The 23576-nt window shown below is 42.5% G+C and overlaps 1 protein-coding gene across 1 annotated transcript in view; it reads right to left on the bottom strand.

Annotated features, from left to right (window-relative positions):
* Positions 1-6228: 6228 nt before the first annotated feature.
* The window catches only part of LOC116956556 (interferon-induced very large GTPase 1-like), a 74621-nt gene continuing 57273 nt past the window's right edge, over positions 6229-23576 (bottom strand). The window contains exons 7-9 of the mRNA XM_032978252.2: positions 16758-16877; positions 15154-15276; positions 6229-11638 (exon numbers count right to left, since the gene is read on the bottom strand). Of these exons, the coding sequence (XP_032834143.1) occupies positions 6823-11638; positions 15154-15276; positions 16758-16877 (5059 nt within the window). The 3' untranslated portion in view covers positions 6229-6822. The remainder of the gene's footprint in view (positions 11639-15153; positions 15277-16757; positions 16878-23576) is intronic.

The following is a 23576-nucleotide window of genomic DNA, read 5'->3' as shown; positions in this document are numbered from 1 at the left end:
TGCTAAATTCTATGCTAATTCCTTTGTCAAGGCACGTTGTTTCATCTCACACAGCTTAAAGGTCGCGATCTGAGCGTGGCTTTTTCGCTCCAGCGCTGTCCTCCAGACAGTCTGGTCCCTTCACCTGATGAAGGCTGCTTGTGTTGTGGCCGAAACGTCGTGAGAAATGTATTGTTATTTTATTTTATCAATTTATTATTTTAATCTCATTCTACATGACTTTACCGAAAGAACCAAAGAAGATGAATCCTTGCAGTCACGAAAGCTTTAAATCGAAATTTTACCGCCTCTACGGGGAGGGATTCCACACAACCTTAAGATCATTTAACAGACTCCGGGATAAGAAGGCTTAACTAATCGAGTCTCTCACCTTTCTGAAGAGATGCCGCTACTCTAAGGTAATACCAACCGCATTTACTCTAACCTCTGCTGCTGCAACTTCTCTCAATGCAAAACGAATTCTAGCTAAAACTAGCTTCGCTCTTATCTCGGAAAAAATCAGACTTACACGCACCGAACTCGATCAGTTAGACAAGACACTCTACAAATCACACTTAACATTGACAGCAACAATGTCTACATCGGATTGGGAACATGTAGACAATATGACTACCTCTTCGGCTGCCACTATATCGACCAAATGTAGGGACAATTTGATTTCCAAATTCAATCACCTCTCCAACAAAAAATCGGATCCACACACTGAAAAGATAGACGTCAACAAAGTCGTAATTAATCGCAGTAACAGTTCCATTTCTGATGGTCTGAAATCCGTTTTAGCTAAAGGTCTAAACTTTGCTGTCACACCGAGACACATACCGGTTAATGATATCATTCCCCATGTCGACGTTGCACTCAACGGCTTGAGTCACATCTCTGCAGACGTAGCAAGATCTGAAATCGCTGCAACCCTCAAAAACGCTAAGTTGCCACCCAGCAACATCAGCAAAGACGAACGCTTTGAATTATCTCAATTAAAAAAGAGAGATGATATTGTCGTCCTCTCAGCCGACAAGGGCAATGCCACTGTCATCATGGACAAAACAGTATATAACAACAAAATTCAAGAACTACTCAACGATGGCAGCTATACAAAAATAAAAAGAGATCCCACCAACAGCCTGGTTACCAAAACGAACAAAATCATCTCTGATTCAACAGCATTAATTGATCAGACCAAACAGTTCTCGTTGAAACCCTCTGCTGCCAGACCACCAAGATTATATGGCCTTCCAAAGATACACAAAGAAGATACACCCCTTCGTCCCATCGTCTCTACTATCAACTGCCCCACCTATAAACTGGCACGTTTTCTTGCTGATATACTGCGACCTTTCACTGGAAAAACCACCTCTGCGGTACTAAATTCTACTCACCTGGTATCGACAATCAAAGGCATTTCCCTGTCCCCAGACGACCTGCTTGTCAGTTTTGATGTGGTGTCCTTGTTCACCAAAGTCCCGATACCTGACACCATCGCTATCATTGAAGACCTGGTTCATCAAGGACTGCATACTGATGTACCCCCCCCCCCCCCTGGTGATACATTGCTTAACCAACACATACTTCACCTGGAATGGAACTTTCTACAAACTGTGGGCACCCCAATGGGCTCCCCCCTATCTCTGGTTGTAGCCAACGTATTCATGGAAAAATTTGAAACTGACGCCATCCAGGCTGCCACTCTACGCCCGACCTTTTGGAAGAGGTATGTGGATGACACCTTTGTCATCTGGCCACATGGCCAGCCTGCTCTAGACCAATTCTGCGACCACATCAATTCCATACACCCAGCCATCAGATTTACCATGGAGGTCGAAAAAGATGGCAAACTAACCTTTTTGGATGTCTTAATTAAAAGGAGACATGATGGTTCAATGAGCCACTCTGTATACAGGAAAGCTACCCATACAGATGCTTGCTTGAAACCGGATTCCCACAACCATCCATCCCAGAAGAACTCCCTCATCAAGACTCTATACCATAGAGCCCAATGTATTTCCGACCAGGAACACATTACCAGTGAACTCAAGCACGTAACACCAGGCTCTCAGGGCTAATGGTTACTCCGACTACACAATCCGCAAAGCCATCACTCCAGTCATGAAGAAGGATCCTCTTGTGGAGCCACTCAAAACCATCACCTTACCCTACATTGCTGGGGTCAATAAAAAAAATCTCCAAAATCCTGAATAAACACAAGATCCAGGTCCGATTCAACACAGTACATAAAATCCGTGATCTAGTTCCATCTGTAAAAGATGCTGTTCCAGACATACAGTACTCGGGCGTTTACAAACTAAAGTGCCTCTGTGGTAGTAGCTACATTGGAGAAACCAAACGACATCTCGGACCACATCCGCGAACATGAAGCAGACTTGAAACACGGTAGAACGAACTCCTCTGCCGTGGCAGATCACTGTTATAATTCAGTGGGCTCACATGACATTGACTTCTCCAAGACGGAGGTTCTTTGCAAACCAACCGGCTACCATGAATGATTCGTTCATGAGGCCATTCACATATACAAGCACAGAGACAATTTCAACCGAGAAGATGGATTCTGGCTTAGTAACCATTGGAAAGATGTTTTAAACCATTTCCGTTCTTAATTAATTGTATTTTACGATGACCTTCAGACCGCAGCTCTTTCGCTGGCATTGACTCTTAATACCTCTCACACCACGGTTAATGGTATGGTTTACAACATGGAGTATAACAGCGCCTCGCAGCTGTCTCTCTCTCCCCCTCCTCTATTCCGACCATGGATGAACTCGTCCGTCTGAACGGGGCCCGTAGCTATCCGTGTTGCTAAAGTTGAGGGTCAGAATCCACCCATTTTTTCGCCATATAGCATTGTGATATATAACGACTTATTGTTGGTAGCTTAGTTGATTGGAGAATATATAGAGTTTATTGATAACATTGAGGTAATTTATATTTTAGTTTTTTCTTGGTTCACTATATAGTATTCATTATATATTGTCGTGTATACCCAGTTACTGTGAATAGCTCAGATGTGTAGGCTTTGACTTCAACATAGCCATTTCTTTGACCAGTCACAAGCTAATCACTCAGTTATTTCAATGATAAATTCTCCTAGTTATTTCAATGCTAAATTCTCCTGTTTGATTTGTACTAGGTGCCTCTGTGAATGTGTATGCTCTGACTTTAACATAGCTATTTCTGTGACCAGTCACAAGCTAATCACTCAGCTATTTCAATGCTAAATTATATGCTAATTCCTTTGTCAAGGCGTGCCTCTGTGGATGTGTATGCTTTAACTTTAACATAGCCATTACTGTGACCAGTCACAAGCTAATCACTCAGCTATTTCAATACTAAATTTTATGCTAATTCCTTTGTCAAGGCGCTTTGTTTCTTCTCACACAGCTTAAAGGTCGCGATCTGAGCGTGGCTTTTTCGCTCCAGCGCTGTCCTCCAGACAGTCTCATCCCTTCACCTGATGAAGGCCGCTTGTGTTGTGGCCGACACGTCGTGAGAATTTTATTGTGTTATTTTATTTGATCAATTTATTATTTGATTCTCATTCTATGTGACTTTACCGAAAGAACCAAAGAAGATGAATCCTTGCAGTCACGAAAGCTTTAAATCGAAAAATGACTTTTATATAAATAGTTTTGTTATGATAATAAAAAAAATAATGATTCTTTCAACGTGAATTGAATAATCAATATAACACTTTAAGTTGTTCATATTGGAAACTGCTGCAACACAGTGTAATTTGTGCCTCGGGGAGGTGTCTGGGCAGCTGAAATTTCCATTCATTCATTGCCATTAGCTTCACATTTTAGCCACGTTGTTTGAGACCCATTCAGGGCAGTGAAAAAGACATCCATGGCTGTATTTGCTATATTAATCGAGTGGTTTCGGGAGTAACGACACATTTATATTTATGCGATCTAACCCAAAAAAATATTAGCTGATCTTTAATTGTTCTGCTCACATCTGACACAGATATATTATGCAGGTGATGGCGTGGAGAAGGCCGTGATGGCGTGGAGAAGGCCGTGATGGTGTGGAGGAGGCCGTGATGGCGTGGAGGAGGCCATGATGGCGTAGAGGAGGCCGTGATGGCGGGGAGGAGGCCGTGATGGTGTGGAGGAGGCCGTGATGGCGGGGAGGAGGCCGTTTCAAGTTTCAAGTTTCATTTATTAGGTATAGCCCTGTGAGCCATGCGGCAAAAAATGAACAGAGAACATCTTAAAGCGACGACGCGCAACAGAAACATCCTGGATAAACCAGCAAATCTTCCAGAAAAAAAACCCACCGTATTACAACGCTGTGTGCAAAAATCTCAGTGTGGTGCAAGTGAAACAATAACCATAGGACAATTTAGATTAACCATATGTTTTTGAAATCACCAAAATAAAGCTATTAAACAATGTAACAACAGTAATCATAGGAACTGTGATTCAAATTTAACAATAAACGATATACATAACATGTATGACCAAACTTGCAACCATAGCTGGCAGCATGACACTCCCAGTGTATGATGTGTGAGTGAGTCAGTGGTAGTGTGAGTCAGTGTATGATGTGTGAGTCAGAGTATGATGAGTGAATTTGTGTATGATGTGTGAGTGAGTGTAAGATGAGTGAGTGTATCACGGCCTCCTCCACACCATCTCACGGCCCCCTCCACGCCATCATGGCCTCCTCCACGCCATCACGGCCTTCTTCCCGCCATCAACGGCCTCCTCCCCTCAGCTCCGTCGGCTTCCTCGGCTCCGTCGGCTCCGTCGGCTCCGTCGGCTCTGTCGGCTCCCTCTGTTCGCGCCTCTCGCCCACCAGAAATGGCCCCGTCAGCCGCTGGGAGTGCACGCTGAGAGCGCGCCTCAGGCGTGGAGGAGGTCGTGATGGCGGGGAGGAGACTGTGATGGCGTTGAGGAGGCCATGATGCGGGGTGGAGGCCATGATGGCGTGGAGGAGGCCATGATGGCGGGGCGGAGGCCGTGATGGCGGGGAGGAGGCCATGATGGCGTGGAGGAGGCCGTGATGGCGTGGAGAAGGCCGTGATGGCGTGGAGGAGGCTGTGTTGGTGGGGAGGAGGCCGTGATGGTGTGGAGGATGCCGTGATACACTCACTCATCTTACACTGACTCACTCACACATTATACACTGACTCACTCACACATCATACAACGACTCACTCATCATACGCTGACTCACTCACACATCATACACTCACTCCCACTACCACTGACTCACTCACACATCATACACTGACTCACTCATCATATGCTGACTCACACATCATACACTCACTCGCACAACCACTGACCCATTCACTCATCATACAATAATTCAATCATCATACGCTGACTCACAGATCATACACTCACTCACACTACCACTGATTCACTCACACATCATACACTGGGAGTGTCATGCTGCCAGCTATGGCTGCAAGTTTGGTCGTTCATGTTATGTATATCGTTTATTGTTAAATTTGAATCACAGGTCCTATAATTACTGTTGTTACATTGTTTTATAGCTCTATTTTGGTGATTTCGAAAACATGGTAAAGCCATGTTTCTTGCAGAAGTGCGGAGTTGGCCTGATAACTTTTATCTAAATTGTCTTATGGTTGTTATTGTTTGACTTGCATCACACTGGGATTTTTGCACAGCGTTGTAATACGGTTTTCTTTTTTTCTGGAATATTTGCTGGTTTATCCAGAATGTTTCTGTTGCGCATCATCACTTTAAGATGTTCTCTGTTCATGTTTAGTTTATTGCGGTTGCACCCGACTCAAGAGCCGCATGGCTCACAGGGCTATACCTAATAAATGAAACTTGAACTTGAACGTGAAGAGCAGGAGAGCAAACCAAAACTTCCAAAGGAGTACAAAAAATGTTCGTTCTCATATACTGTTTTCTTTTAACATAAAACTACCAGCTACATCCATTTTACAGTTTTGTTTTATCAGCATGTTTTATTTTTTGCAAATTGTCTTTCTTTATTATATTATTTAAAATGTAATCTGCATGTTATAGAAATAGTTTTAATTGGAGATTGACGTATATATGTTGAACTTCTTTCACATCGTACGTAGCCAACTATAGTAATCGGATGACCTGGAAATGAAGGTCACGACGTTTTCAGGACCGTGTTCTCAAAACTAAACAGATGCTTACTGTGATACTTGGGAGATTTTTTTTAAATATTAAAGCCACAGACATTCAGTAGCACTCTGAGGAATGAGTGATTACATTCTGGATTTATTAGGCACACATGGGATTACAAGCAACACCACCTGATTACAAACATAATAAACACAAGTATAAGAATTGTGTTATTAAAGACAGATTAAAATCACCTCACCCATAGCACAGCCTAAATGTATATTACAAAAAAACCTTAAAGTTCCAGACAATGACCTGAAAAAGAACATAGTATAACCAAAATGATGGATTCTGAAGACGTTTAAGTTTGAAGATTTGTAACCACTTTTTTTCTCGTGGCCATTCCTTTAAGACACTGCTGTAGGCTAATTGTTATGCCCTTAACCCATAACGATAATAGCAATATCTTGCGATGATCAACAATATAAATTGTATTTATAAGTAAACTAATAACAGCAACCGCACCCAAAAACAACATACGCTAACAAAGATAGGTGTGCTAGAACGATAGAATTCTACGGGGCCATGAGGAGTGGGCACAGCGACAACTTGGACAGGCACGGGCGTGAATGAGGCGGTGTGGGGGGTCGGGGGGGGGGGGTGGTGGGGGTCTTTGCAATGTAAATGATGATGGGTGATGACTATGATTAATATTTTTAATTAGCTACTGCTTTCACAATGTTAATGCGAATGATTTTATCAAGTCTTCTTTCATCTTATTTTCATCTGTATCGATCTCTTTCCATGCATTAGGAATATCTGCTGGTGAAACATGATGTCTTTCAGCAAAATTGCGATTGTATTTGCAGAATACGACCTTCCAGAAAGTCGTAGCCTCTAGGCTGGTGTCTGGCTGAATGCTCCAGGAGGCAAAGTAATCGTTGATAGTGCGGTATTCCTTGTAGGGAACCCATTGGTCATTTGTAGCTGAACTTTTATAATGCCCATTGCCAGCAACATCTGTTGTGCAAACTTCAGCTACCAACTTGTCGTTAGTAATTATACTAACGCCATTAAGGCCTTGAGGATAATGCAGCTCCGCAGAGTGTGTCTCATGTCCACCACCTCCCTGGTCACAAGGGACCCCACAGAAAGGACACTGCTTCTCACAGCCAGCCAGGCTCTTGTAGAGCTCTATGTGCGGCTGCACACTGAGACGACTCAACCACGCCTCGCACTCGGTGTCACTGGCGACACTGAACCCTTGTAACATTTCTTCTTCAGCAGAGTCCAGCGAACTCTTGAGCTCTTCCGAAAATTGTTTGACACTTTCTTTGTCTATGAAGGATAAAAACCCAACTACGTCAATGACATCTTTATTGATAATAATGTGCTTGAGTAGACACTCGCCCAAGCTGTCTGCGAATTCCAAAAGTGTGGTCGGAGTGGTTATAGTTTTGGTCACAGAGTCCACAGATTTCTTCACTTCATTAATAAGATTGCTCAAAATGGCGCTTGAGAGATGGTACATCTGAGAGTGTGACCCATTCTCTCTCTGGCAGTGCTGTATGACCTCAGCCATTATCCATTCCTTTGTAAAATCTGCATATTTGTTTATGTATCTATAGTGAGTTTCAAAGTCGTCTTCATCCAACAAATGAAGATGCATGGCCAGCTGAAGGTGTTTTCGGCTCGAAAACGTTGGGCCACCGCTATCGCTCTTCACATTCGTCGCAATATCCATCCCCAATTTGTTGTCGACAGCCTCCAGTAGAGACGGCTTCAGGCACTCGTTACAAAATGTCTTTGCATGTTTAATATTTTCATCCCCTTGACGATATAGTTCCTTAAAAATAACAAAATATTTCTTCTTAATATTATTAATCTTAGTAGTTGGATTGTTGTTGTCAAAGAAAACGTCGTGTCCTTTTTGCCAAATTACTATGGCTTTAAAACAAATGAATACAGTAATGTCCCTTGAAAAGTCTTTGGTAAATATTTGATTCTGCTGTTGTTCCAGTTCTTTATGGATGTGTTGCAGAAGATCGTTATTATAGGATGAGCAATAATCATGCATTTTTATTTTTTCATTAATAAACCTAGTGCTGCTTTCGATAATCATACGTGAAATGTTGGTCAACTCCTTCACAGTTGCATCGTTTTGCTTTGTGAATATATTGCAAATCTTTTTAAATTTAGATACGTCTTTAATGAAGTGCTCTGGGTTTAGTTGAAATATTTTGTTGCGATTTTTTTCAAAATATGTTGCAGAGCTTCCAAACTTACACAAAAGATGGCTGACAGCTGACGCATGTTCTAATTTAATGTCACGCAGTGATGTCACCATATCGCTGTAAACGTCGTGTTTTGTCAAATTAATTTTTGGAAGGTGCGTAACCACGTTTGACCACATGTCGTTAAACTCTTTGTTTAGACGTATTTCATTTAATTTCACTTCATCATCTTTGCAGCGCTGAAGGAGTTTACAGACTTCCGATCCAATTGTCTTTTTACTCTGCGTTTCAAGTTCTTCAATGGAGTGTCCAGACTGTCTCCTACAAACCAACTCCATGAATTTATTCAAGGCTTCCTCTTGTAACTTCACGCACAGTTGTTTTGCGCTGATGTTAAAGTCTTCTTTGTATTTCTCAACTAAATGCGCATTTTGGCTTTTGTTTTCAAAGTGCCTTTTTATTTTGCTCTGTAAGGTGGCTTTTCCTTTTGAAATCTCATTACTTAAATCACGTTCCAACTGTTGAAAATGGTTCTGAAGATGATCATATTTAACACTATTTATGTAATTATTTTTCTCTTGTGTCCAAGAAATAATGTCATTACGAAATTCCCATTCCCAGCCAGTATACTGAATGCACAGTTGGTTGTAAGCATCGGCAACCAAGCTGTTTTTGAAACTAAAAATAAAGTTCTCTTTCTTCACTGCTTCCCAGATGCTTCCTATCCAAGTGCTGAAATCTTTTAGTGTTGAAGCTCTCTGTGTTTTTGGTCTCTTTTTAAGATGGTCTATCAGGTGCTGCTTGAGTTGAAAAACCTGATCGCTGTATGCAGCACTGACTGAAGCCATTGGAGGGGTTCCATGCCAGAGACCAGGTATGTACCAGTTGTCCCGACTCACGTCGTGCTCCATGACGTCGGTGAATTTAGTGTAAGTGGACTCCTTGTGCTCCATTCTTGCAGCTGCCACCGTCATGACATTCAGCTGATTAATAAGACATTTCTTGTCTCTCATGTTCTTATCAGAAGCAGCGACATCGCCAGAATTCTGATGCACAAATAGGCACTTTGTTTTTTTCCCAACTTCCGTCATTCGTAGAAATGCATGGACAACGATTTGCAGAACGTCCTTCATTTCTTCTACATTCTCCATTGCCAGATTAATGAGCGTGACATCACTCAAACCAATAACAACCGTGGCCAGCTCATTGTCGTGCTCGTAGCTGTCGTGAAGTGTTGCCAGCTCAGGGGCTTTCAGCCCTTCTGTGTCAATCACCAGGATGAAGTCACACTCAAGTTCTTGTTTCAGGTGATCCTCAATGCTGATGAGCTGCATGAAAGCGCCGCGTGTGCAGCGGCCACTGCTCACTGTGAACTGCAGCCCAAACATGGTGTTGAGAAGCGTGGACTTGCCTGTGCTCTGCACCCCCAGCACGGTCAGTACGAACACGCGGGGATCTCGGCCAAGCGTAGCCCTCACTTCCTTAAGCACGTCGGTCACCCAGTCAATGGGAATACAGCCAACGTCACCATCCATTAGCTCCAAGGGAAACCCCTCCAAGAACAACTCCGCAGCAACAGCTGGGAGTGTCAGTGCCTTGCGGTAGGTAGGTTCTTTGCTATTGGGCACTGCATATTTCTGAACTTCTTTAGTTGCTTCGTAAAACTGCCCAATTTCCCGTATGAAGTGTTCCAGTCCCAATGAACTGGACGACATTAATTCTTCAATTTCTTCCAATTTCTTTGCATTAATTTTTGAATCAACATCGAGATGAACATATATTTTTTTGTAATCATCTCTTAACTTGGAAAATGTAACTCTGGATAGATTATTTAGTTTTAATTGCATCCACTGAAGAACAAACATTTTCATTTCTATTGACTCGTTCAATATTAAATCAACAAATATTTTCACGACATCTGAAAAACCCTTTGTTTTCTGTTCTTTGCGAATGTCGATTTGTTTGATTTTATTTGCAATAATATAGTCCTCAAAATTCTCACGTCCGATATTTTTCACTCGACTCTGTTCTTTATTTGTCTCTGCCCAATTGTGCCACAGATCTCCTTGTAAAGGGAGATATCGTTGTTTACTTTCTTTCACGCGAGATTTTTCTATGATATCAATTATGCTGTTGACTTTATCTTTGCTTTCTCTGCATTTACTTTTACATTCATCGATTCTAATATTTAGCTTTCCAACAACGTCAACCATGCGTTCTAATGTCTCGTGGTTTTCAGTAGATTGTAAAAAATGTGTAATATCAGAACGTAGTTTTCTAGTAAATGATGTGTCATTGTGTCGCCCTTTCTCAATAAATGTTGCCTTTATTTTCAGCTGAGACAAAGTGTCGGTGAATGCTTTTGTATTGCTGCTTCTGCTATTTTCTTTCTGGTTTGTAATTATAAACAACTGAGCCTTCGAATCGGCAAGAATAGACATTGCTTCTTCATCTACTTTTCCGTCAATGACAATGAACATGGCATTTGAGATTGCTTTTAAAAACTTAAGCTGATCTAAGTGATCCCGGGCATCACCACGGAGATTTAAAATGCTGAACGCTGTTTCGAAAACATCTATATTTGATTTCCCACAAGGACAGAACATAGCCATTTCAACTAGACCATCAGAACATTTTCGTGGGATATCACCACATTCCATGTCTCGATGAACAAATAAATCATGATTGTCATTGCTAAGAATTGAATTTAGCAATTTTGATTTTGAGATACTGCACTCTCCAACCCGAATAAATGAAATGAAAGGCATTTGTATGCTGACTAATGACTCCTCCATACTGGATGCATTTTTCTGTAGTTTCCAGTTTTTCACAATCTGCCTCATGGCCCACAACATAAATGTGACGTCACCTTTGCCCGAATCGGGCAGTAAGAGAGGCAAGGCAAACTGACACTGGGCCATCTTCTGCATAAGCACCTGCTGTAAGAAGCTGTCAGCGCAGAGAAAAACCGCAGTTATCATGTCCAGTGGATTTATTAAATCGTCATCACTTGGATCTCCATATTCAATTCTACACTTGCCATTTTCTGTGGTTCTTGCCTTGGGATTTGCCCTCATTAAATTATTTAGGAAATGTTTTGAAATTTCCTCGAGAGATTTGGGATATTCCTCACAGCCAGTTATGCTCAAAACATGGTTTATTGATATTTTTTTAGGGTAAAACTTGTCCAAAGTGAGTTTCTTCAAAACAGTCTGAAATATAACTTTTGAAGAGACATTTTTTTCAACCGTGTCTTGATTACTATGCAGCTCGCTTTCTTCCAATATGCGGCCTCCTCTACTCCGTCCGAGAACACTGAAAAATAAACACGTCACATTACAATACAGCATTGGATATCACATTCATTTGTGTTTAATAGCAAATGTGGTATTCAGATAATTCTACTAAATTGATCACAATTCTTACGACTAAAAACGTATATCATTACACATATTTAGGTCTTGTTCTCTCCTTCACAATACCCAACAGACAGGAACGTGTGTATCTTCTTTGGTTCTTTCGGTAAAGTCACGTAGAATGAGAATAAAATAATAAATTGATAAAATAAAATAACACAATAATATTCTCACGACGTTTCGGCCACAACACAAGCGGCCTACCAGACAGTCTAGTCCCTTCACCTGATGAAGGCCGCTTGTGTTGTGGCTGAAACGTCGTGAGAATATTATTGTGTTATTTTATTTTATAAATTTATTATTTTATTCTCATTCTACGTGACTTTACCGAAAGAACCAAAGAAGATGAATCCTTGCAGTCACGAAAGCTTTAAATAGGAACGTGTGTAGTTTAAACTTTAGAGACACACGCCATTGTTTTGTTTCAGGTGTTGTTTGATCATTTGAACTTCGAAATGGAATACAAATGATTAGGCCATCATGTAATTCGGCTTTGTGTATGTCCAAGGGTTGGGTTGAATGTGATTTTAAAACATTTAATGTCTGATCATAGACGAGATGCTGAGAGCATATTGGTGATAGTGTTAAGCAGAGTTTTGTCATCACTGCCTACAAGTTAAATTTCGATTTAAAGCTTTCGTGGCTGCAGGGATTCATCTTCTTGGTTCTTTCGGTAAAGTCACGTAGAATGGAAATACAATGATAAAACTAAAACAAAATTCTCACGACGTTTCGGCCACAACACAAGTAGCCTTATTCATATTCTTAGCTCTTTTGGTAAAGTCACGTTGAAGGGAAACAATAAAATAATAAAATATATGTTTCCCTTCAACGTGACTTTACCGAAAGAGCTAAGAATATGAATTACTGCAGTCACGAAAGCTTTAAATCACAAGTAGCCTTCTTCAGGTGAAGGAACAGAACTGTCAGGACGACAGCGCTTCAATGGACGCTGCTAAGCTTCGCAGCGTCTTTTAAGTTAGGTGGGAGGAGCAGAGCGCCTTGACAAAGGAGTTTACATATCAACAGGAGAATTTAGCATTGAAATAGCTGTGTTAAAGTGTTGGATCAACAGGGTGTTAAAGTCATAAATTAGCATGCAACTGGGAGATTAGCATGATGTTAATGTGGGGGATTAGCATGTAACTGGTCATGGAAATATATATGTTCAAGTCAGAGTTTACATATCAACAGAGGCATTTAGTATACTGACGCTAAAGGACTGCAACTACCCAACTATCATAGAATAAACCGATGTGACAAAACGAAGTATAAACTACATCAATATATATACTTAGTTCTTTCGGTAAAGTCACGTTGAAGGGAAACAATAAAATAATAAAATATATATAAAATAATAAACATTCTCACGACGTTTCGACCATAACACAAACGGTCGTCTTCAGGTGTGTCGGTTTGCATAGATTTATTTATTTTTAAACGGTGTATTTATTTATTCATAAAAAAAAACGTTAGCGCCACGCGCAGCGATTTGGCAGTTTATTTAGAAGGACTAGTCCAGCTATGTTCTGAAAAGAGGAGGGGGGAGACGAATTTTTTTTTTAATGTATGCTGTCTGAAAGCCACTGTAAGCGTGAACAATCAATCAAGAACTGACATGGTTTATCAAATCTTTCCAATGATTGCTAAGCCAGAATCCATCTTCTCGGTTGAAATTGTCTCTGTGCTTGTATATGTGGATAGCCTCATGAACGAATCTCTCATGGTAGCCAGATGGCTTACAAATAACTTCTGTCTTGGAAAAGTCAATGTCATGTGAGCCTACTTAATTATAACAATGATCTGCCACGGCTGAGGTGTTGGTCCTACCGTGTTTAAGGTCTGCTTTGTGTTCACGAATGCGGTCCGAGACATAGCTGGACTAGTCCTTCTAAATAAACTGCCAAATCTCTGCGCGCGGCGCTAACGTTTTTTAAATAAATAAATAAAGCGATAGATACGCCGTTTAAAAATAAATAAATTTATGCAAACCGACACACCTGAAGACGACCGTTTGTGTTATGGTCGAAACGTCGTGAGAATTTTTTATTGTTTTATATATATATTATTATTTTATTGTTTCCCTTCAACGTGACTTTACCGAAAGAACTAAGAATATGAATTACTGCAGTCACGAAAGCTTTAAATCAAAATTTTACATCAATATAATAAATGTAGTCAATATATTATTCAATAAGTTGAGATATTAACATAAAGTAACTGGGTATACACTACCCTACATAATGAATACCATATAGTAAACTGATAAAAAAATTAAATATAAACTACATCAATGTTATCAATAAACTCAATATACTCTCCAATCAGCTGAGCTACTAACAATAAGTCGTTATACATTACAATTCTACGTCGAAAAAAAAAGGGTGGCGGTTTTTTCTTTTCAACGTTAGCACCACGGAAAGCGACGAGCTTTGTTCAGACGTACGAGTCCATCTATGCTCAGTACAGAGGAGGGAGCAGAAACAGCCACGATGCGCTGCTCTGTCCTGTGTTGCGTTACAACTATGTTATAAACTAGACTACTATACATTACAATGTTATACCTTCCAATCTAAACTACATTGTATATTATCCTATACACTGCGATAAAGCTAGTTTAGATTAAATTTTATAAACATATCCATACTCCCAGTCTGTTACCCCACTTTACCACACGTTTTTTAGCCTGCACATTTCAGTTTGAACTCTATGCGTTACTAATTTACCTGGCAGCATAACAAAAGGCGACTTAGCTACTTCCACCATCTACATTACAAAGCCTCAGTTTGAACTCCAATCGTTGCTTGGAGTACACAACGCTACCTCCCAGCCCACACCCCGCCCCCACACTCACCATGCCCCCTCCCCCCATCCCCCTGCGACACTTAAGCGGTGTGCTTTCGCTTAAGTGTGTCTCAGGAAGAAGGATGCTTGTGTTCCGCCCGAAGCGTCGTAATTTAATTTATTTCATTTTTTTACCTACGTGACTTTACCGAAAAAAACAAAGAGTATAAATGCTGCTCAATCTTGGAAAATTGGAGTTCTGCTGGTTTGCACTCCTAGACTTGCTTGGATTTGAAGTCTCAATTAAAATTTGGGTGCATTTTTTGCCCAAATGGTTTTGTCTCATTGCCACAAGATATTTTCAGTAGCAATCAATTACATATGATGCCAATTGATCAGATTCAGTTCAACCATTCGCATCTAAGGTGGATTTGGAGAAACATTGATTACATAGACCAGTTGAGTGTCAAATTCATGATCTCAAATAATCCACGGAAAAAGGAATTACCTGTGAATCCCTACAGGTATGTTTTTAATTATTGTCGCAATTAATATCAATGCTTGTTAATTAAGAGTACCTTACAAAATCAAGTGTGCATGTGATGTAGACATGAAATGATTTTGATTTACCTTTGCGAATTTGTACTTTCTGCATACGAAGATATTGGTTTAATGCTGCCTTGTTTTTCACTTTGCTCGTCTGTCCCGGCACCATCATTAACGTCTTGACTTGTAGGAACACTTGATGATAATCTGGAAAATAAAACATCGCAAAAGTTGTGTAAATATGGCTCTTCTTCCCACAGTATTAATCCTATTGCAATATCTGATCTGTAGGTCATATGCCGAATTAAGGTCCATGCCAAGAATAATTGTTTATTTCCCACACTTACACTTCGAAGATGTATTTAGATAATCATCTGGCAGATCTTTTATTAAATGTTCTGTAGAAGAAACCGTACCGTTTGCTGTTATGCTACAAGTAAAGTTTCCTGGTTGTCGATCAATGTTAATGTACGTACGTAAGATTACTTATTTTGCATCGTATGTAGCCAACCGTGCTAATTGGAGGTGCGCTAGCTCGATCTAGGTACATGAGAAAATCGGAGGTTAATCATGTATCGAATAATGTTTCTTGTCCATTCCTGCATTAACATTCTCAGGTAATGTACATATATACAGCAAAGCGCTATTGTCTGGCACTTTACCATCTGCAATGCCCAATTAACCAGCTATTGTCATAGACGGCAATATAAATCTTCCTTCACATATCCAGAAATATTACGACAGCCATCTGTCATCTTGCAGTGCGCCTTTTATAGATCCTTTTTTTCTTTTTTTATGGAAGCTTCAGAATTCTGTGGAGTGGTGGTGATATTGGTAGTCTATACAAATGGTATTGTACTACTGTAAACGGCTCGACTGCTTCTCTACACTCAACTAAGTATGTTCTTCTTTTGAATTGCAATTAACTTCATTAATCACTTTTCTCATTATCTACCATCCATCACGACCCCATAGTTCCTTCTTTGACCACTTCAACTTCCTCTTCTCCTCTATCCCCCCACCTTGGTGATTGAAATCCTCCACCTTGCTAAAGTGGAGGACTTCAACCTCCACCTTCGTAGACACATTGCCTCTGCCCTACTCTCCCTAGTCAACTCGTTTGGTCTCCACCTGCTTTCATCCCCCCATACTTATACATCTGGCAGTATCCTGAACTGTATCTTACTTTCAGACAATGCATCACCTGTCTCTACTGATAGCCATTTTCTATACTTTTTAGGCATAAGCAATTGCGACATAACACTTATTACCCCGGAAGAAAAATTGTGTTACATTGTGTAATCACATACATATAGATATATCCATTATGGTGTTAGTAGGTTTTTGTTATTCACTATTGGCAGTATTTTAAGTGCAATTTGTTTTTCTGTTATGATTTGGTCGGATTCGGAGTCTTACCTGATATTTGGATGCGATTTACCCCTCATGGTTTTATCTGATTGCTACTTTTTGCATACATATGTAATAATTAAAATCTGATGCCAATTTATCAAAATCAGTTGAATCCACCACATCTAGGTAAGATTTGTAGAAACATTGATGAGATAATATCATCCTTACAGGAATTATTTAAATAATGTTCGCTATTAATATAAATGGTTATTTATTAAAGTGCCTTATCAAGTAAATTGTGGATGTGATGTAGAGGCTGCATTCTTTGGATTTACCTTGGAAAATGTGTAGATTTTACAACAGTAGATGCTTGCGTAATGCAGCCTTGTTCTTCACCTAGTCCGTCTCTCTGGGCATCGACAAATTCTTGATTTGTCTGATTACTTGAAGATTTTCTGAAATATAATTAGAGAATAAAACATTACACAGTCACGTAAATATGGCTCCTCTTCACACATTATTCATCTTATTGAATTGTCTTCTCTATTGATCATATACCGAAATAAGATATGTGTGATGACATTTTGAATCGTTCCAACACTTACACTCTCCAGACTTATTTACATAATAACCTAGCTGACCTTGTATTAAATGTTTCACACAAAAAACCCTGTGATTTTCTGTTATGGTACTTCCAAGGTTACCGAGTTGTCAACCAATGTCAGCAATATACAGATTAAGATTTCTTGTCCCTTATCTGCATTCACATTTCCCATGTAATGTATAAATATGTAGATTAAATGCAAGGATGTTATGTATTTTGGAACTAGAAGGCACTCACAGTTCTGTTGGGCAAATTGCAGAAAATCATTGAAAATTATTTCCTATTTATTATTTACTAGCGGGAAGTACCCGGCGTTGCCAGGGGGAAAAATATACTTCCAAACTTGTCTTGAATTAAAAACATAACATATACGTACATAAATACAAAGCTATTGTGAAAGCCCGTTTGTCTGTCCATTTGTCTGTCAACAAAATGAGAAGAGGCTTGCAGAAGTCCTGAATCAAAAAATAATAGAAAGTGGGGGGTAAATATCTTATCAAAAAGGTTTCCAAAAATTGTCGACCACCCCCCTCAAAAAATGTTTTTACCCCCCATAGGCATATATCCCTACACACCCTAAATACAATAGAGTGAGTAGTATCTAGTGACTCTATAGTAGTGTCTGGCGCTACATAAGTATCTGGCTCTACAATAGTAGCTACTGATTCTATAGTAGTATCTATTGACTATATAGTATCTATTGACTTTATAGTAGTATCGTCTGACTCTGTAGTTGTATCTACTAACTGTACAGTAGTAACTACTGAGTACAGTAGTATCTACCGACTCTATAGGAGTAGTATCTTCTGACTCTACAGTAGTATCTACTGAATCTATAGTAGTATCTATTTATTCTATAGTAGTCTTTACTGACTATAGCAGTAACTACTAACTCTATAGTACTATCTGCAGACCCTATTGCAATATCTGCTGACTCTATAGCAGTATCTACCGAATCTATGTTAGTACCTACCTACTCTATAGTCGTATATACCGACTCTATAATAGTATCTATCGACTCGATAGCAGTAACCACTAACTTAACAGAGTGCCGTGGTGAGGCCCAGTACCATGCAGATCCCCCGGCCTCACCTTGATTGCCCAGCCGGCCGAGGTGGCACCTTGGCAGGCTGGGGTTGGGCTGCTAACCCCCCCCCCCCCCCCCGCTCGCTCTACAGTAGTTGTATCTACGGACTATAGTAGTAGAAGTATCTACCGATTCTATAGTAGTAACTGCACACATTGGGGGGGGGGGGGGGGGGTGAGAAGAGGACATCACACTTTTAAGAATTTACCTCAGCGTTGTTTTTTTATTGCATTTTGAACGCGAATGAGAATTTATTTCCCCCCACCGAGTCAGCTTTCTCGCGCATGTGCAGATGCGTGATTTGGCGCCACCCTCTGCTTATAAAATAAATACATTCTTAATTTAACTACTTTAAAGTTGACGGATGGGAAATACGAATAGCGCTGTCTCATCCCGGGGCTTATCGCGTGGTATCTGGGTACCCTTTGATACGTAAACCCCACAGTTTGTCAGGTAAAAGCGTCACAAGGTGTGTCCACACACACAGACAGACAAAAATTACTCTTATAGGTAAGACTCGCCGGAAGTACCCAGCGTTGCCCGGGGGAAAAATATACTTCAAAACTTCTCTTAAAAACATAACATACAGTATACCTAGGTAGTGAGTTCAACTGAGTCGCAGACGTACTCTTTGGAGGCAGCACATTTATTAACACCAACACACGGGGTAACTGCCCTTTAACAAAATAACAACCTATGGTGGTGACCACCAGGCTAACTACACTAATTACAACGTAACTAGCTACAATGGACCAGACCCCAGCTTGGGTCCCGGTCCACGCGTTGGAGACTCTATAGGATGTAGAACGTAGACAAAGGTTTCTTCAGGATGAACAACAACGCCCGTCCCTCTGGGCGACCCGGCTTAGATCCTCTGTGGCGTGGCTGGCTCCGCCCTTGGCCACGACCACCTTCCAGAATCCTCGAGCAGGATCTCGACCCTGACACGTGACCACCCCTAGCCCCCACTTGGGGCCCCTGTGTAGACTTAACAGATCACGTGTCCTCTGGGGTCAACGAGAGTGCCACGGCCCTTAGTAACCCCATTCCCGTGGCCGGCACTCTCGCTCCCTATCCTGTAGGGGCCGGCACTGCACGCAGAGCGTGGTGCCATCCAGCGCTGTCAGTCAGCGCTCACCAGGCCCCACTAGGACCGGTACTTCACCCAAATGTAAGTGGTGTCCGCGATGACAATACATCGCACGCCGTGCCTCTCTAGGGCCGGCACAAATCAGTGACATCCCGCGATGTCACTACCTCACCCCTCCCCCTTCGTTGCACTCAGCCGTTCCGGCTGTCACCTCCCCCTTTAACATTGAACAAAGTGAACAAGTGAGCAAAACCCCTATGTGTGCCTCAACAAATAAATACTCCAACCCACCTATACAATACATACACTATCTACAAATGTACAGTAACGGATGGGGAAAGGGGGTGGAAGTACAGAAAACAAAGGGGAGATAGAGAGAGAGAAAAATAAAATGCAGAAAAACGCGAATGCTTGGGACCCCTCCATCACCAACATCTCCCACCCTCACTATGTAAAAACACCCGTAAGCACAATAAAGGCTAGGATCAGCTTATAACCGATACGGCCTGCCGAGTGCGACAACCAACTGACGGTGTGGGAGCATGTGTGTATGGGGATAACGAAAACCAAAGATTATTTGATCAAGTCCTTGTGGCCGGGCCCCCAGGGGAGATGGGCTCACTCTCCCTGCAGGTCCCGGGGGGAATTTGCAAATGTCCCGTCGAACCCGGCTCCTCAAAAAAAGCAGTCGGCTGGGTGGACGGGCTCTCCTCTCCCAAATCCAGTGGAGACAGTGCAGGTGGCGGCTTGCGGGGCGTTAGACGCACGGCACCTGAGGACGGGATCACATGACTCTACTAAGGATCGACCTCAGCGGGTACACACCTCAGCTCACCAGACACATCTGACACTCGGCCCCTGCGTAGTGGAGATGGAATGAATCCATGCAGTGCAATGAAATGCTTGAGGCGCGATGGATGTACAAACTAACTCCGCTGAGCCAAACGAATATGAACACACTGGGGCCGAAGGACCCGAATCACATCAACAGGCCCCCTCCAGGGTTTAAACAATTTGGGTAATGTACCCACTGGCACCTGTAGACAGTGCAGCCAGGCTTTGTCACCTGGAACCCACTCATGTGCGAAAGGACGGGAAGCCCTCAGCTGCTCATTTGCCAATTGGCACGAATTGGAATTGTCTCTTGACGCCTCCCGCGCTTCTGAAAGCTTTTGGAGGGTAAAGCGCATGGAGTCATACTTTTTTTTATTTAGCCTTGTTTGGCACGGCTCGTAATTGGACATCAATCAGGGAGTTGTGTTCTCTTCCGACCAATACAAAAAAGGTAAGTAGCTGGTGGATGAGTGAGTGGCCATTATATAGGCAGCCAGGACTCTGGGAATATGCAAGTCCCAGTCAAGTTGGGACTAGCTGACCTGATGGCTCAACATGGAGGTGAGAGTCCTGTGCAGCCGTTCTACCATTCCATCCGTCTGTGGGTGGGATGGTGATGTGCATACTTTCTTTGTTCCCAACAAATCAGACACCTCACGCAGTGATTTCGTAGAAAAATTTTTGCCATGATAGGTCAGAAAATGTTAGGGGGCACCCTTATCCATCACGCAACCATTAAGGAATGCTTCCGTGATCGCTGCCGCTACCTGGTGGGGGAGTGGCCAGGCCATCGGCCATCATGAAAAATACTCGACTCCCACTAGCAAATACTTATTCCCACGAGGGGTAGTAGGAAATGGACCAAGGATATCCAGAGCAACCAGCTCATTTAAGCAGGATACCTGAATGGATTGCAATGGTGGACAACATGGTTTAGACGGTGGTTTCCGCCGCGCATACTGCACGCACCCGTTCAACAAATTTGCAACATCGGCCGCCATGCCAGTCCAGAAGAAGTCCAGCTTAAGAGTAGCCAGTCACTCGTGCAATGCCCAAATGACTTTACCTCTCAGGGCAGTGGGCACGACAATGTTGTAACGGCGCAACCCTCCGCCCTAATGCATAAGTAATCCGCCTCTGAGAATGACAGAGGCAACAACCCCATCTATCCCCACCCCCATCAGCCTCCTTGACATGGCGTAGCAATTTAAGCAGGGAAGAGTCCTCAACCTGGAGGCACCCCCATTCTGCATGGTCCAAATCAACGACGGTGTCACGAGCCACAGGACCCTCGGCTACCTCAGATGTTCCAACCTCGGCCGCCAAGCCCGAAAAACACACGCACCCATTGCTCGTTGGTAATCGCGACAGGGCGTCTGAGTTCGTGTGTAGCGTGCCTTTGCATTAAGAAACAGTAAAAGATTAGTCCTGGAGGACTTCCAACCAAAGTGAAAGTTAGTCAGATGGCTGTACAATACGCAGTTCTTACTATAGTGCTGCATGGTCAGAGCACACCTCAAAGCTTCTACCATACAAATAGGGGCGATACTGTTGCACAAAAAAAATAATGGCTAAAAGTTCCCGGCGTGTGACACAGTACCGTTGTTAGGACGGAGACAGCATTCTGCTTCCATATGCAACAACACTTTTGACTCCATTGACAACTCAAGAGAGAACAGCTCCAATTCCGGTGTTGCTCGCAGCAGAATCAAGGACGAATGGCAAGGAAAAGTCGGGGTAGCGGTGGGGAGGGGCGTTCACCAAGCCATCCAGGAGTGCAACAAATGCGACCTCCTCCACCTCCCCCTAATGGAATTTCTGACCTTTTGCTGTCAAGGCTTGGAGAGGTTCGGCGACAGAACGGCGGTAATAGGACACAAATTCTATGAAACTCCACACCTCTCCCACCAACGTGGGGGTCGGCCATGTACGTCACAATACCTAATTTACTGACAATGTGGCCAAGATACCGAACAGATTTTTTTGAGGTGACACTTCTGTGGTTTAAATTTGAGGTTGGCTGCATGCATTTTAAAAAAAGACAGCACATAAGCATTTGAGGTGTTCTTTAAACGTACGGCTGAAAACGATAACATCGTCATGATACACCAGGCACGAGTCCCACTGGAGACCAGCTAGAACCAGTTCCATCAATCGCTGGAACGTAGCCGGCACAGAGTGAAGACCCATCAGAAGCCGATTACATTTGAACAAGCCTTACAAAAGGCTGTTTTAGGCTTAGATACTTCATCTCGTGCAACTGCCAAAATCCGGATAGGAGGTTAAGAGTGGAAAAGTAATTTGCTCCTACTAGAGCATCCAGGGAATCATCCATCTGAGGGAGAGGGTATGCATCAGCAACAGATATCTTGTTAAGTTTACGGAAGTCAACACAGAAGCGCAAACTACCATCCTGCTTTTTAACAAGAGCAATTGGGGATCCCCACGGGCTGGTCGATGGCAAAATGATATCCTCGGCTAACATTTCATCAACCGCCAGCCCTACGTGTTCTTTTTCCGTAGGGCTCCGCCGGTAGGGATTCTGCCGGATGGGAGCGGCGTCGCCCGTATCGATGTGGTAACTCAGAAGCATACTGCCACCAATGTCAAATTTGCCCTTGCTAAATACATCAGAGAATTCACACAAGAGTGCCCTCAACTCCCCCCTCTGGAACTCAGACAAGTCCGCATTTTCTGAGCAACGCCTATCCATCCACCTCTCATAAGAATCCTTTTGCCGCCGCGTATTTGATGCGGCCCCCACACTGCCAATGACGCTTCCTTCGTGAAGTGCTGGTGACGCATGAGCTACCACGGTGCCCTCTTGAATGACTGACGTGTCTAACCCTGCGTTAAGGACCTGAATAAAAGGTTCCAGATCGTTGTATACCAACATCTGGGCCCCTACTAACGTCAACCCATGAATGGCTTTATTTGAGGGACTCAAGAGGATTCTTCCCGCAGTCGCCTCCTCGTCTCGCGGCTTCTGCAATCATTGAGGAACCAACATTTGCATGCCTGGGGGAATTTTATGGTCTTACGCACAAGTGCTTGCACGGTAGCGTTGGCTGTGCACAAACGAGTGGGATAAGGTAAAAATGCCAATCGACGGCCAGATGGTAACTCAAGGCACCCTTGATCAATCATAATTTTCAGGGACATCTTCCCCAAAAAGTAAGTCCCGAGCAAGCAAGGACTAACAAGGGACATCGATAGAAGAACTGGTCCCGTCAATTTGATATCCGCAATGCCCAACGAGCCGCCGTTTGCAGCAAGGCATGAAGTTTCGACAGGACATAGGGTACGACATTTAGGAGGCAAGATGTTAAAAATCAACTCGGAAATTATAGTTGCCGACCCACCAGTATTGACGAGAATTCTTATTTCAACCCCCTCTATCAATCCAATTAACAGTGGATGAACCTGCAGTCGCGGCAACCACTCTACGGGCCAACTCCGACCACTGACCAGTCGGCCCTATCAAAGTCCGAACCCTCTCGCACCGACGCACAACGGGAATGAAAACCAACAGAACGAGA

Source organism: Petromyzon marinus, chromosome 66 (genome assembly GCF_048934315.1).
Source record: "Petromyzon marinus isolate PM22_M1 ecotype Great Lakes invasive population chromosome 66, UKy_Petmar_22M1.pri1.0, whole genome shotgun sequence".
Lineage (NCBI taxonomy): Eukaryota > Metazoa > Chordata > Hyperoartia > Petromyzontiformes > Petromyzontidae > Petromyzon > Petromyzon marinus.
The sequence above is the reverse complement of the archived record's forward strand: the minus strand, read 5'-3'. Positions and strand labels throughout refer to the sequence as shown.